At 36.8% G+C, this 13,319-nt stretch overlaps 1 protein-coding gene across 1 annotated transcript in view; it reads left to right on the plus strand.

Annotated features, from left to right (window-relative positions):
* Nucleotides 1-13,319, plus strand: part of LOC145469967 (TGF-beta receptor type-1-like) — a 46,297-nt gene that overhangs the window by 17,557 nt on the left and 15,421 nt on the right. Inside the window, exon 4 of the mRNA XM_081453793.1 lies at nt 7,941-8,159. Within this exon, the coding sequence (XP_081309919.1) occupies nt 7,941-8,159 (219 nt within the window). The remainder of the gene's footprint in view (nt 1-7,940; nt 8,160-13,319) is intronic.

Consider the following 13,319-nt stretch of genomic DNA (forward strand, 5'->3'; position numbering starts at 1 on the left):
TCAGTAGAAATCCATAGTCAAAAACACCTTTTCTCAAAGAAAAGATATGTTGAGTTGCATCATGGTTTCAATTCCCCTAATTGTAATCCTGCACAAAACAACGCAAAATGATATTAGTTTTTCCACCATCTTGCTCAAGTGTGTTTTATAGCTAACATCAACAAGTATTGGCATGTCTGACTTTACTATGGATTTGTGAATAAACAGTTATTATTATTATTATTATTATTATTGTTATTATTATTATTATTATTATTATTATTATTATTATTATTATTATCGTCCTCACGTAATGTTTGCTTAGAGTCCTTAGGGCCGAGACCAAACCATGGTCCTGGGGCACTAGGGGATAGCCAGTTTTTAGCTTGATAGCACCCTCCTCAAAATGTGTGCTGTACCTAGCAAGGTTATCTTTTGTAGTTCACTGATGCTTAATTGGCCGGGAATTCTTCCAAGATAAGTTTCTAGTCCCTTTTTGATAGCTCCAAGTGCTCCAATGATGACTGGTATCGTTTCTGTTCTCATGCCCCACATTCGGCTTGTTTCGATTTCCAAGTCCTTATATTTGGATAGTTTTTCACTGACTTTCACGGATGTGTTTCTGTCTGATGGTACTGCCATGTCAATAAATTTACAGGTTTTCGTTTTGTGGTCTTTAATCACTATATCGGGTCTGTTGGCTGTTATTTTCCTGTCTGTGTGTATTGGCATGTCCCATAATATCGTGACATCCTCGTTTTCTGTAACTGTTTGCGGCTCATGGTCATACCACTTTTCTGATGTCTTTATATTATAGTTGTGACAGACTTTCCAATGTATATACGCGGCTGCTTTATCGTGTCTGTGGGTATATTCTGTTTTCGCAAGTTCAGGACACCCAGACACGATATGGTCAATTGTTTCGTCGTATTTGTTACACATCCTGCATAGGGGACTAGTACCGTCTTTGATAATGCTGGCGTGGTATGATCTGGTAGCTAGGCTTTGGTCTTGGGCTGCGATTATGAATCCTTCCGTTTCTGCCTTCAGTCCACTGCTTTTGAGCCACTGGTTGGTTTTGTGGTGGTCAACATCTGCCTCCTTTATTCTCTTTGGGTATCTTCCATGTAGGGCTTTGTTCTCCCACTGCTTTGTTAATTTTTCTTGGGTCTTATTTCGTGCCATTTGTTTGGTTCTCTTTGCATATTTGGTGGTTGTTTCTTCTGCTTGTTTATCTGGTATTGTTAGGTCTAGTTCTTGTTTGAATTGTTCTGCTTGCCTTTGTATAGAGTACAATTTCTTTCTGCCATCATGTTCTTGCACTAGTTTGATTAGGGCATCATCAGTGTTCTTTAGGTATGTATCAAGCCCTATCGTGGTTGTTTTGTAGGAGGCTTCTAATTGGATAAGACCCCTACCACCAGCATTTCTTGGGAGGTAGAGTCTGTCTACATTTGCTTTTGTGTGATGCATTTTTGATAGGGTGAGTAGTTTTCTTGTTTTTGTGTCTAACCTCTTGATTTCACTCATCTTCCAGTCGATTATGTTAAAACTGTAGGTCACCACTGGGATAGCTAAGGTGTTGATTGCCTCAAATCTATTGGCAGCATTGAGCTCTGTTTTTAGGACCATCCTTACTCTGCGGTAGTATTCCTTCCTCACTCTTTCTTTCATCTTGGCATGCTGTATACCATCACCTTCATCCACGCCAAGGTATTTATATGTGTTCTCTTGGTCTAGTTCCTTGATACAGGTGTCAATGTCAAGTTGTAAATCGGAAGTTTCTGTCAGCTTTCCTCTTTTGAATGTGGCTTTAGCGTATTTGTTCAGCCCGAATTCCATCTTGATATCATTGCTAAATGTCTTTACAATATTGAGTAGGCCGGTTTCAGGGTGTCACTTTTTGCATATGTTTTTAGGTCGTCCATATAAAAGAGGTGGCTGACTGTTCTACCCTGGGTTTCATACCCATAAGTGGTTGCCTTTAGTAATGAGCTCAGTGGAGCAAGGACAAGACAGAACAGGAGTGGAGAGAGAGAGTCTCCTTGAAAGATTCCACTTTTGATATTGATAGGCCTTGATGTTATTGACCCTTCAGCGTGGTTGAGGTGTAACGTTGTCTTCCAACATTTCATGCTTTCTGCGATAAAGTTGACAGTCACAGGGCAGATCTTATAGATTTCCATGCACTTTATTATCCACGTGTGAGGTACACTATCAAATGCTTTCTTATAGTCTATCCAGGCTGTGGATAGGTTCTTTTTCTTGGTCTTACAGTCCTCCAGAATCATCTTGTTTATCAGGAGTTGGTCTTTGCATCCGTAGCTCCCTCTCTTACAGCCTTTCTGCTCTGATGGTAGGAGCTGGTGTTCATTCAAGAAAGTGTATGTTCGTTCTGCTATGATGGATGTCAGAATCTTATACATCGTAGGAAGACAAGTAATCGGTCTATAGTTCTTTGGGTTTTTTGTTTCTTCTGTTTTTGGTAGTAGATATGTAATACCTTCAGTAAGCCATTCTGGTGTTTCTTCGGGGTGTTCAATAACCTTTGTGGAAGCTTTTGCTAGGTCTTCATGTAAGCTGACAAGATGTTTAAGCCAGAAATTAGACACTTTATCCTTTCCAGGTGATTTCCAGTTACTGCTTTTGTTGATAGCACAGGTGGTCTCTTCGACATTTATTGCTCTCCATGATTGGGCCTTAAGGTCTTTGTGCAGGTCTTCTTGCCCTTTTATCCATGCAGAGTCTTTGTTATATGATTTTTCTTTCTCCCAGATGTTACTCCAGAAATCCAAAACTTCTTCCGGCTGCGGTGGTTCATCCACACCAATCTTTTTCTTTCCCAGTTCACGGTAGAACTTTTTGCCGTCCTCTTTGAAGATCTTATTTTGCCGGAAATGTTTGTTTCTTTTTTCAAATCTCTTTATCCTTTGCGCCTTAGCTTGTATTTGTTGTTTCAATTTTTCTTTGACAATTGGCACATCCCCAGGTTTTTTGATGTTTTATGTTTGAACCGTTCTGTGTTTCCGTCAGAATCGAAAGGTCACTTCGCTTTTTTTGGATCTCTTTCTTAATTTTTGCTTTCCAAGCAGGCTCTTCTCTTTTTTTGTGTATGCGACTGTGTTGTCTTGGTTTTAGGCCTATTTTCTCTGTTATTATCAAGGCAGTGGCGTATACAATTTGGTTTATGCCAGTTATAGTGAGTGGTTAGTAGTAGTGAGTGGTTAGTAGTAGTAGTAGTCGTCGTCGTCGTCGTCTTCGCCGCTGCCGCCGCCGCCGCCGTCGTCGTCGTCGTCGTCGTCGTATGATTAGTAGTAGTATGATTAGTAGTAGTAGTAGTAGTAGTAGTAGTAGTAGTAGTAGTAGTAGTAGTAGTAGTAGTATGATTATTATGATCATCATTGTCCTCACATAATGTTTGCTTAGAGTCGTTAGGGCCGAGACCAGACCATGGTCCTGGGGCACTACGGGATAGCCAGTTTTTAGCTTGATAGCACCCTCCTCAAAATGAGTGCTGTACCTAGCAAGGTTATCTTTTTTAGTTCACTGATGCTTATTTGGCCGGGAATTCTTCCGAGATAAGTTTCTAGTCCCTTTTTGATAGCTCCAAGTGCTCCAATGCTAACTGGTATCGCTTTCCGTTCTCATGCCCCACATTCGGCTTGTTGTTGTTATTATTATTATTATTATTATTATTATTATTATTATTATTGTTATTATTATTATTATTATTATTATTATTGTTATTATTATTATTATGTCCAAACTAAAAAGCAGCATTTGGATTGGTTGTTCATAGAAGCTTCAATCTGATTGGTCTGAGACACATACATTGGTCCACCTAAAAACCAAAAATCATTCAATACATAAACCTGACATGCCGACTGTAAGGTATTTTTTGGACAAAAAAAATAACTCAACAACATTAAGTATGACAGCTTGAACTTCTCACAAGATTTTAATAACCTATTGAATTAGCAACTTCACCTTGGGCTGACAGCTTGCTGTGGTGGTGAAGCTTGCATGTCTAGCGGGCCCACTGAGCTGTGCCAGCTGGGACTTCTGTCCCTGGCAGGTCTAACCATGTTGGAAGTGTAGAGGCCTGACTAAGAACAGCCCCTGGTCCTCCAGGTTGAGGGTTGGGCAGTGGGTTTATAACCCGCTTCTGGAGAAAACTTATGACAGAAACCAAAACTAGTATTGCCACTGCACCCTACTCTGGGGCAGCAGAGGTACAGGATGTCAACACCCATTGAATAGCAAACATGCAGCAACAACACAGCAGAACTTTGTGCACTCTTACAAAGCTTTGCTTGCGAACAGTGGCACCTGAACTCCGTTGCTTACCACGTGCATAAAAGATGTAGCTCTTGAAATTTTCAAATCTATGTGACTTGAGAATGGTATCTGTGAATATGCTGGAAATTTTTCTGTTTTGTCGAAAACATGTAGTTCATCACTTCTGCGGTGTCTAGACCTATATGCTGAAATTGCTTCTTTTGCAGATAGTGGTGGCTTCTTTTGCCAAGCAAATGCCATGATTAATGAAGTCATTAACTCCACTTTAGTAGGTCCTTTTAATTTAGAAAGGTCCATATACATGAGAGAAAGCATCCATGGAAAGAGGTCACAGTCTCATGTTGAAAGGGAAATACAGACCGTTTTCCGCTTTCAAGTGGTTCACAATGTTCAAAGCCATGGACCAAATTGTTGTTTTTGATCAATTATTGACGTGCGTTGTTAACTTTGTAGTTAAGGTTGTTCTATGACACAGCTTATCTTGTAACATTTGCTATTAAAACTCCCATGAAGCCATTTCGTTTTAAAACGTTTCTTTTTCTTCTAGGGTTCTCCAAAAGCCTTCTATCAACCAATCAACAGACTTTGTTTAACTTGGTTACTAGGCAAGTTTAGCATCAACACAACTAATTTACAATCTTCCCATCAAACGCTCAACAGACTTAGGGTGCGTTTCTTTAAGAAAATCCAAGATTGGATTCTTAAATCCGAAATAATCTGAAAACAGATTTTGCGTTTCTTTACTAAACAGATCAATCCAAGTTCTGTGGGATCCTGGTGCATCAAAGGAACCGAAGAATCCACTCCCAGTGTGGATTCTTCAATTCCTGTGACGCACCATAATCTGAGAGATCTTGGATTGATCTGTTTAGTAAGGAAACGCAAAATCTGTTTTCGGATTCTTTCAGATTTAAGAATCCAATCTTGGGTTTTCTTAAAGAAACGCACCCTTAAACTTTCTTGGTAAGCACTTTAAACAAGTGAATTAAGATCAACACAATGGTCAGTATTCAAACTGAAGTCTCCTGCCTTCCATTACACGTTCCATTTTACTCTTTGGAAGTGTCTTCCACATGCGTTTGTTATCAAACAATGTGTGGTATCAAATCATGTTTTTGATTTGGTATGTACTAATCAAAATTCACTTCCTTTCTCACTGTCAGACAAAACCTGTGCAGATTTACCGAAGTTCTCTTCCCACTGGTTAATCTTTCAATTTTTAACATTGTTTATATTCGTGAAGACAGCGAGTTTCGATTAAAAAGCTAGTTCAAAAGACAACACACATATGCAAATTAACCGCATCATGGACTAAAAATAATCTGGAAACAGTTGACACTTTCCTCATTGATTACTCAAGCACTTTCACTAATGTCTTAATTTGAGATTATAGAAATTGTTTCCATTCTGTTTCTTCATTTGGGATGATAGTATTGGGTCTAGTGAAGCAAGTTTCCATTCAAAAGCTGTTGTTCATATTCATGCAAAGTCAACACCCTACAGTAAAAAAAATTAAAGCACCCGCCAAATGCAAGTTTTCACTAACGTCTTTGGTATTAATTTTTCATTTCTTCCACTGAAGTTTTCTCTTTTTTAATCATTTTCTTGCAAGCTAACTGCATGAAATTTATTCGAAGCTATACACTTCACGGGCTCTCTCGAGATGAGGTGGTAACTTACTTTTGAGCAGTATTGTATGGTGGCTCATATACCATAATGGCTAAGACATTGAAAACTCTTGAATCATATGTGACCCTCCATGGGAAAACAGGGATAAAGGTGATAGCACGCTTACAACATGCTTCCACTTGGAAATAAAAAGAATTCAACTTTAGCATGCTTAAAGCGTGTTCAGGAGCACACTTCAGTAGTCAACTCTTATGTTTGGTAGGACACACTGAGAACAATAAAGCGTGCACACACTAACAATGCAGTCAAACAAAGAAGCGTGTTCAACTTTGAAAACAAAAGATGGCGTGCCACAACATGCTTTAGTGTGCGAAATAGCACAACACACTTAAAGCGCAATACTTTCAACTACTGTGCTGAAAGAGTTTTGGGCGAAGAGAACATTGATGAACATTGCAGTTGCTCATTGATCAACACAATAATCTTACCGTTTATTTTACTGTACTTGCAATTGAAATGAAGCATGTTGGTCAATTGTGTAAAAAATAACAGTACTATAATTTCTCGGATTTGAGTGTCAGTCGTCCTTGTAAGTGTTGTTCTGTTGCCGTTTCGACGAGATTCAGTTGTATTGTTTATCTATCTTATGAAGCACCATTCTTGCCTCTGCTTCAGTTTAAAAGAAAATTATAAACACTGAGCAGTAAATCTGACGGTTTTTATGTCACTGCAGTAGCAGTTTAATATTTTTTTTATTTGATGGGCATTTTATGACATTCTTTTAAAGGTAAAATTATGAAAACTGTTCAAATGTTCTTTGAAGACTGCATGGCACCAAGTTAAAGCGCAATTTAATTAAATAAGGTATTCAACATGTCAGAGAGGTTTTTTTCCCTCTTTCTTTCAATTTTTGGTGAAGTAGTGTTGCCATGTTGTGTTGTGTAAAAAGGGTAAACTTATGATTTGTATAAAATGCGAAAAGTTCTCTTAAATTGACTATATTTGAGCAAAAATTACTCTTGTGGTTGGAAGGGCTATGTGATCGGTGTGTGCGTGTCACACAAATCACACTGTGGGTTGTATCAAAGAACGAATCAAATTGCCTGTTAGAAAATAAGAAGGTATCTACATTAATCTGGAGACATGTAAGATTGCTGTAGCTTGTTCAGTCAAACATTTTATGGCGTACTATTTAGTTATCTTACCATTAACCATGTAGCATTGTATGTACAGCATAAATTCCCAGTTTCTCTCTTGCTGTACATCGCAACCAAAGAAACGTGTCAAATTAACTCAGTCATTACTGTAAACAGTTCCATGAATGCTCCTATCTCCAAGACTTCACAAAAAATAATTCTTGCACGCCTTGTGTGCCTATGTTTGACTATATAGCCGAAAAGGTAAAATTGATCACGAACCCAGTATCTATGAATTCAGAACTGACCAAAAAAAGTTACCGTTACAAAACGGATGAAATTTTTGTTTTTTTGTATTTTGTTAATTCTTATTGATTGAAGTTGTTTACAAAAATTATGTTAGACCAAATAGGTGGTAAGATACATGTCTTGCAAGTTGTTGTCTGTCTCATGACCACTGACTCTCTGCTACACAGTGGAACCCACAAGTCAGTGGTAATTTTTAGGCAGCCATGTATTTCCCAGGGACTATGTACTCTTATTAAAAACTTGTTTGCTGGATAATATGTGACCCTCCACGGGAAGACAGGGAAAAGGTGGTAGCACACTCACAACAGACTAACACAGGATGCTTAGTGTGTCCTAAGACACGTTTTATGCACATATTTAATTCCTAGCACAATGACGGACACAACAATTTGTTTCGAAGATGTTACCATGCTAAACCTTTTTTGATTAGCGTGGTAATCATAGTTTTAGTTGGCACTAGATAAACACAATATTACGATACACAAATACTATAAAGTTAGTGTCATTTTCTTTACTCTAGTATTACATTTAGTATAGAAAAACCTATGTAATTTATTATTTACAGCCATTTTGTTTTGACTTTTGTAGGGAGTGGCTCTGGACTACCTTTGCTGGTCCAGCGTACTATTGCAAGACAAATTCATTTGGTAGGGCTTATTGGTAAAGGCCGTTTTGGGGAAGTTTACAAAGGGGTATGGAGAGGACAGAGTGTTGCAGTAAAGATCTTTTCATCCCGTGATGAGTGTTCATGGTTTCGTGAAGCAGAGATTTATCAGACAACCATGTTACGTCATGAAAATCTTTTAGGTAACTATTTTTGTTTTGTTTTTCTGTTAACTTTGTTTTTGCTAAAAAAAAAATTATAAGCTACGATGTAGATCTTGTGATTATGCAGGAATGTATTTTATTGCCGTTAACAGCTTCTTGACGAATGAAGGTCATCTGGCCCAGGTTGTTCAAAAGGTGGATAATGCTATCCACCAGATAAATCACCATTTAGCAGATAACACTTCTCCACTGGATAGTTTTTTTTTCTTTTTGTTTTTTTTTGTAATTTTATTAAGAGTACTCACACTACTTACAATACTACAACAACTACCAATACTAAAACATTACTTACAAACACAACATCCTAATTAAGCCATAAAATTCATTACTTACAATATCATTACATAACTTACAATACTAGCTTAAACATACTGTACAATACATTTATGTTAAAATACAATCACAAAGGCCATAGAAAGTTACAAAGGAAGCAATACAATAAATAGTTAGAATACAGTTATTTTACACAGGGCAACTTGTCCCCCATTTTTTAATAAATTGATCTAAAGTTTGTTCTTAGTGCATATAATATATTTTTCCATTTCAAATTTAATTTTGATCTTTATCTTAAACCCAGCTAAGCTTGGAAGTATTTGAGATCTTCTGCAATCCCATAGATATAGTTTGGCTATGAACAAGAAATAATTTAGTAAGGAGCATTCTGAGATTATAATGCCTATTACTACATCTCGCAAACTAAGATGAATAAAATTAATTCTTTTGATAGAGAGTAAAAGTAAAATTCAAAATCTTCCCAGAAAAGCTTTGAGTATACGCAGTTAAAAAGAAGGGGCAATAGGGTTTCTGGTTCAGACTTACAAAAAGAGCATTTATCATCTGTAATGTATCCTATCTTATGTAATTTGGTATTGGTATATAGAATAAAGTTAAGGACCTTATATTGAAAGGCCGTAACATAAGACTCAGAACGCACAATCTGCAGCAGAAGAAACACTTTTCTTAATAATTAAGAAAATTGATCCTCATTTAAGTTAAAATTGCATTTCAGAACTAAAGAATTATTAGAAAATTGTGCTTTTTTACTTATTAGCATTGTATAATAGTCTTTTGATTTTTTCATGAGAATATCAAAAACATTGTTTTCAATAATCAGAGAGGGTGGCATTGTTCAAAAGGTGCGATTATTTGTTTTGGATTTTGAGATTAAGTGGGACGGTACAGAGTGTCTGAGACCTGCCCATACCAAAATATTTTTCTGCAGAGAAACCATGGCACAATATACACCTGTAATATGGAATAACAAAGACATTTGTATAGATAATAAACCAATATTCTATAGGACATGTATTTTTTTGAGTCTGATATTGCGCATGTAACTGACCTTCGATTTGATTTAAATATTACAGAGTCATATAGTATTATTACAAAAACAATGAAAAAAGCAAATATTTTCTCCACTGGATAGTGATTTATCTGGTGGATAGCCTTATCCAGCCCTCAAGCAACTGGGGCCACTTCTGTAAGTAGAAGTGAATTAGTCCTTTACCTACATACAACTTTAATGGCTTGGTTTCATTCATCCTTGTATGTACCTGTACAATGAAGAAGTGATTCCTAGGTGGGCAAGTGTCAAACACCATTTAATTTACATTTGTCCTTGTCATTTATAGGTTTCTTGATCATCTTGTTCTATCCTTAATTAGAGGCTGCATTTCTTTCGTGAAATGGTTTGTGTAATATTAGGCTTCACCGGCTTCAAGACTGTTCTCATCTCTCTTCTACACTACATCTGATTCAGTTCATATATTTTACTTATTATAATTCTTTGTCGGGCTCCTCAAAAATAGAGTTTAAGTTGCTGAGAATTTTATGGCACAAGGTGTTGAAATTACTCTACTTCAACTCACAAACCTTGGCAAAAGTACAGTGCAGCTCAGATGGAATTGAACTACACACACGCAATTTATATGCGCATATTTTGTGTATACATGTATGTCAATATGCGTATGTCAATATGCGTATATATGGGCATACCTATACACACGTATATGTCTCTTTGTTATGCATTCCCATAAGTTTCTTTATGTAAAGCATTGTTGGTCAAACAAAGGACGTTTCTGGGAATGAAAAAGCGCCAGGCTTCAAAGCCAAATTTGCATATTGTTGAAACGTCAATGAAAGCTATCATACTTCAGACTTGGTCTTTCGTCAAAAAATGGTTTTATTTGGCAAAAGTAATTCATTCAAACGGTCAGATATGCTTTCTTTAATTAAGGGATCAAAGTTTCTATGGTGCACTGCTCACGTTTAGTTATGTTTTCTTCACGGAAAAGTTCTGTGTTTTGGCATGCGTTGTCAAGTTGCTACGAAATGTTTATTGTCTGAAGTGTTCTGAAGATCCTTGTCGGAAAAATGATATTCCAATTTTACTTGACACTAACCATCCATTTAAAGCGTAAAATACTCTTTCTTTAATCAAAGAATTGTTTATAAAAGTTTCTTTGGCATGTCGTTCGTGTTTAGTTAATTTTTTTGCAAGGAAAAGTTTTGTGTATTGGCACACATCGGCAAGTGGCTGTGGAATTTTGGGTTCATTGTCTGAAGCTTTCCGAAGATCCTTGTCAAAAAAATGTCTCTGGCTCTATTTGACACACATCATTCATTCAATATCAATATCAAAGGGCCATGTGCACAGTGTTGGTGTTCAATGGCGAAACAAAATATGTAACGCTAAATAGCAGGCTAGAGTGTAAAATTCATGAACAGTAAGCTCAATCTGACAGTATAAACATCAAGTAAATTTAATGCATGTATATTTACTTGATGATAAGAAAATGACTGAACATTCTTTTACTATGAATTTTCAACAAAATCAAAACACCATGCTCAAAATTTAAAATAATAATTATGCTTATGTGCAGATGCTTTTACACGTTTTCAGCTGATGCGAATTATGTGTATATTTTGGTTCACTTGTATCTGAGCTGCACTGTAGAAGTGAATCATTTGTTTACCATAATTAAGACATATAGTAACAAGTTACATTGTAGAGTGGTTGTGAGATGAGTTTTAGGCACAGGAAAAGTGTGTAAAGCTCTCTACCTTATCAGCAATAAATAATTATTCGAGAACTGGTGGTTACAAAATTCTCAAATAATTAAGTGAATGCTGAGAGTAGGCAATGGGCAGTACTTTGTCATAATGTACAAATGTGTTTAACAGGGTAGAAACAATTGGCATCACACATTTTTACAATTTCAAACAGTAAATGTACTGAACGGATACAGATACAAGTTCTTTCTGATTGCCAGTCAATAAAAATAACAATATTTCAGAAGTAAATCTACTGAATGGATAGAAATGTGAGCTCTTTTCAATTTCCAGTGAGCCACAATGACCAGATAATTCAGAGACAACTTCTTAATGTCAGGGATGGATCTACTTTCAAGAGCATGAGAAAAAATTGACTTCTTTCAGCTAGAAACTGATCTCTAATGGAAGTAGTCCATTGTTTGACCAGCAAACTCTGACTACATGACAATGCTGAAAAACACATAAAAGGGTATTTCTGAAGAAGAGCTCCCAAACCTGATTGTCAGTCAAATGTTGCCCAACAGGTTACTAACACGCCACCAACAAGCCACCAACAGGCTACGGACAGGTTGCTGACAGTTTTCTAAAACAGAAAGTTTCCTGTGGAATAGACTGAACACTGTTTAAACGGGTTAAAAAAAACGTTTAAACACATTGCTTTTTTTCACAAGGTGAAGTTTACCTCCAAATGAGTGTTTAAAGGCAATAATTTATTTCATAGTTATGACAAATTATTACATTACCATTCCCAGTGACTTTTGAAATCATGGCATTGTAATGTAAGCCCTGGAGGATATGATATTTACTGGATGGTATGGAAAAGTAAAATATTTTTGCCATCATTCTCAGTTAGCGTGGAAACTTAATTGTTATAGTGAAAATGCAAAAGATATTATTGAATGCTTCATAGCAGAGCTCCTGCATGCTGAAGGCATGCGAGCAGAGCCCCATACCTTAGAAAATCTGGTAACCGATCGATCTCAAAAATTTCGGTTGTCATGTGGCTCTCCGTACGTCCGTACTGTAAGCCCCATACCTTGAAAACTAAGAGAGTAGCATCATTACCATAGCTTCATATTTGATATTGGATATCCATGTTATGATTAATTGACAGCAGCCAAAACAAGATATCTGCTGACCAGTATCATGTTACAATATCAGGGGCTCAGGTCAAGAGCTCATCGAGGTCATGTGTTTTTTGGAAGTTGACCGCTGACCAGGCACTGGTTTTCAATTGAATCACAGGCATGAGCCAGGTTATTACTCTGCTGAGAGAAGGAGGAAGTACATGTGTTTTTTTACTCTTATTCCACAATATTCCTTGCATAATTGTCTCTTCGAAAGTCCCTGATATATTGCATACATAATTTCTACAATCTTGGGTGCAGTCATGAGGTATAGTTTGTTAAAACATAACTGGAAAAAAAAATTGTGAAACCACACGCTGAACAAACCGAGCCCAACGCCATATTGAAATAGTAACCATGCAGTCATTATTGTGTTTGCGCAATTACTACTCAAAGCCTGCATTGTGCCAGCCCCAATTGAAGATCGTAGGTTTTGTACAACCATTAGGTGTTTCGCTAAATTGAAGTGGAGTTGACAAATTAGTACTATGGTCAACATGAAGGCTGAATTTCATGAGCATTTACATGTAACTCATCCAGGCGTTAAACATGACCAGGAGATGAGCATTTGTTTGCTGGAAAGTGACCATGGTAAGCTTTGATGAGAATGTCAACCTTAATGAACTTATATAACCAAACGAACAACTTTTAATGAAGGAAACAGCTATTGAAAACAGGACAAACATCGGCACCGTTATGTAATATTGTAATTTTATTTCTATAATTTAGTAACATCTAAACCTGAGGCCAGCCGAAATATTGTTTTAAATATACGACGTTGTGTCAGTCTTGCAGTAGTCTTTGACTTATTATCATTTTACTTTTCAAGTTTGGCTGATTAGATCTCCTGTGAGATCCAATGTTCAATCAAGCAGAACCTTTGTTCTCTGCTTTGCAGTTTATAGCACTTTCATGTTGAGTTGTCCACTTTCAACCAACATCGAGTTAAGTTTAGATT

The sequence above is a fragment of the Orbicella franksi genome, chromosome 15 (genome assembly GCF_964199315.1).
Source record: "Orbicella franksi chromosome 15, jaOrbFran1.1, whole genome shotgun sequence".
NCBI classification, from domain to species: domain Eukaryota; kingdom Metazoa; phylum Cnidaria; class Anthozoa; order Scleractinia; family Merulinidae; genus Orbicella; species Orbicella franksi.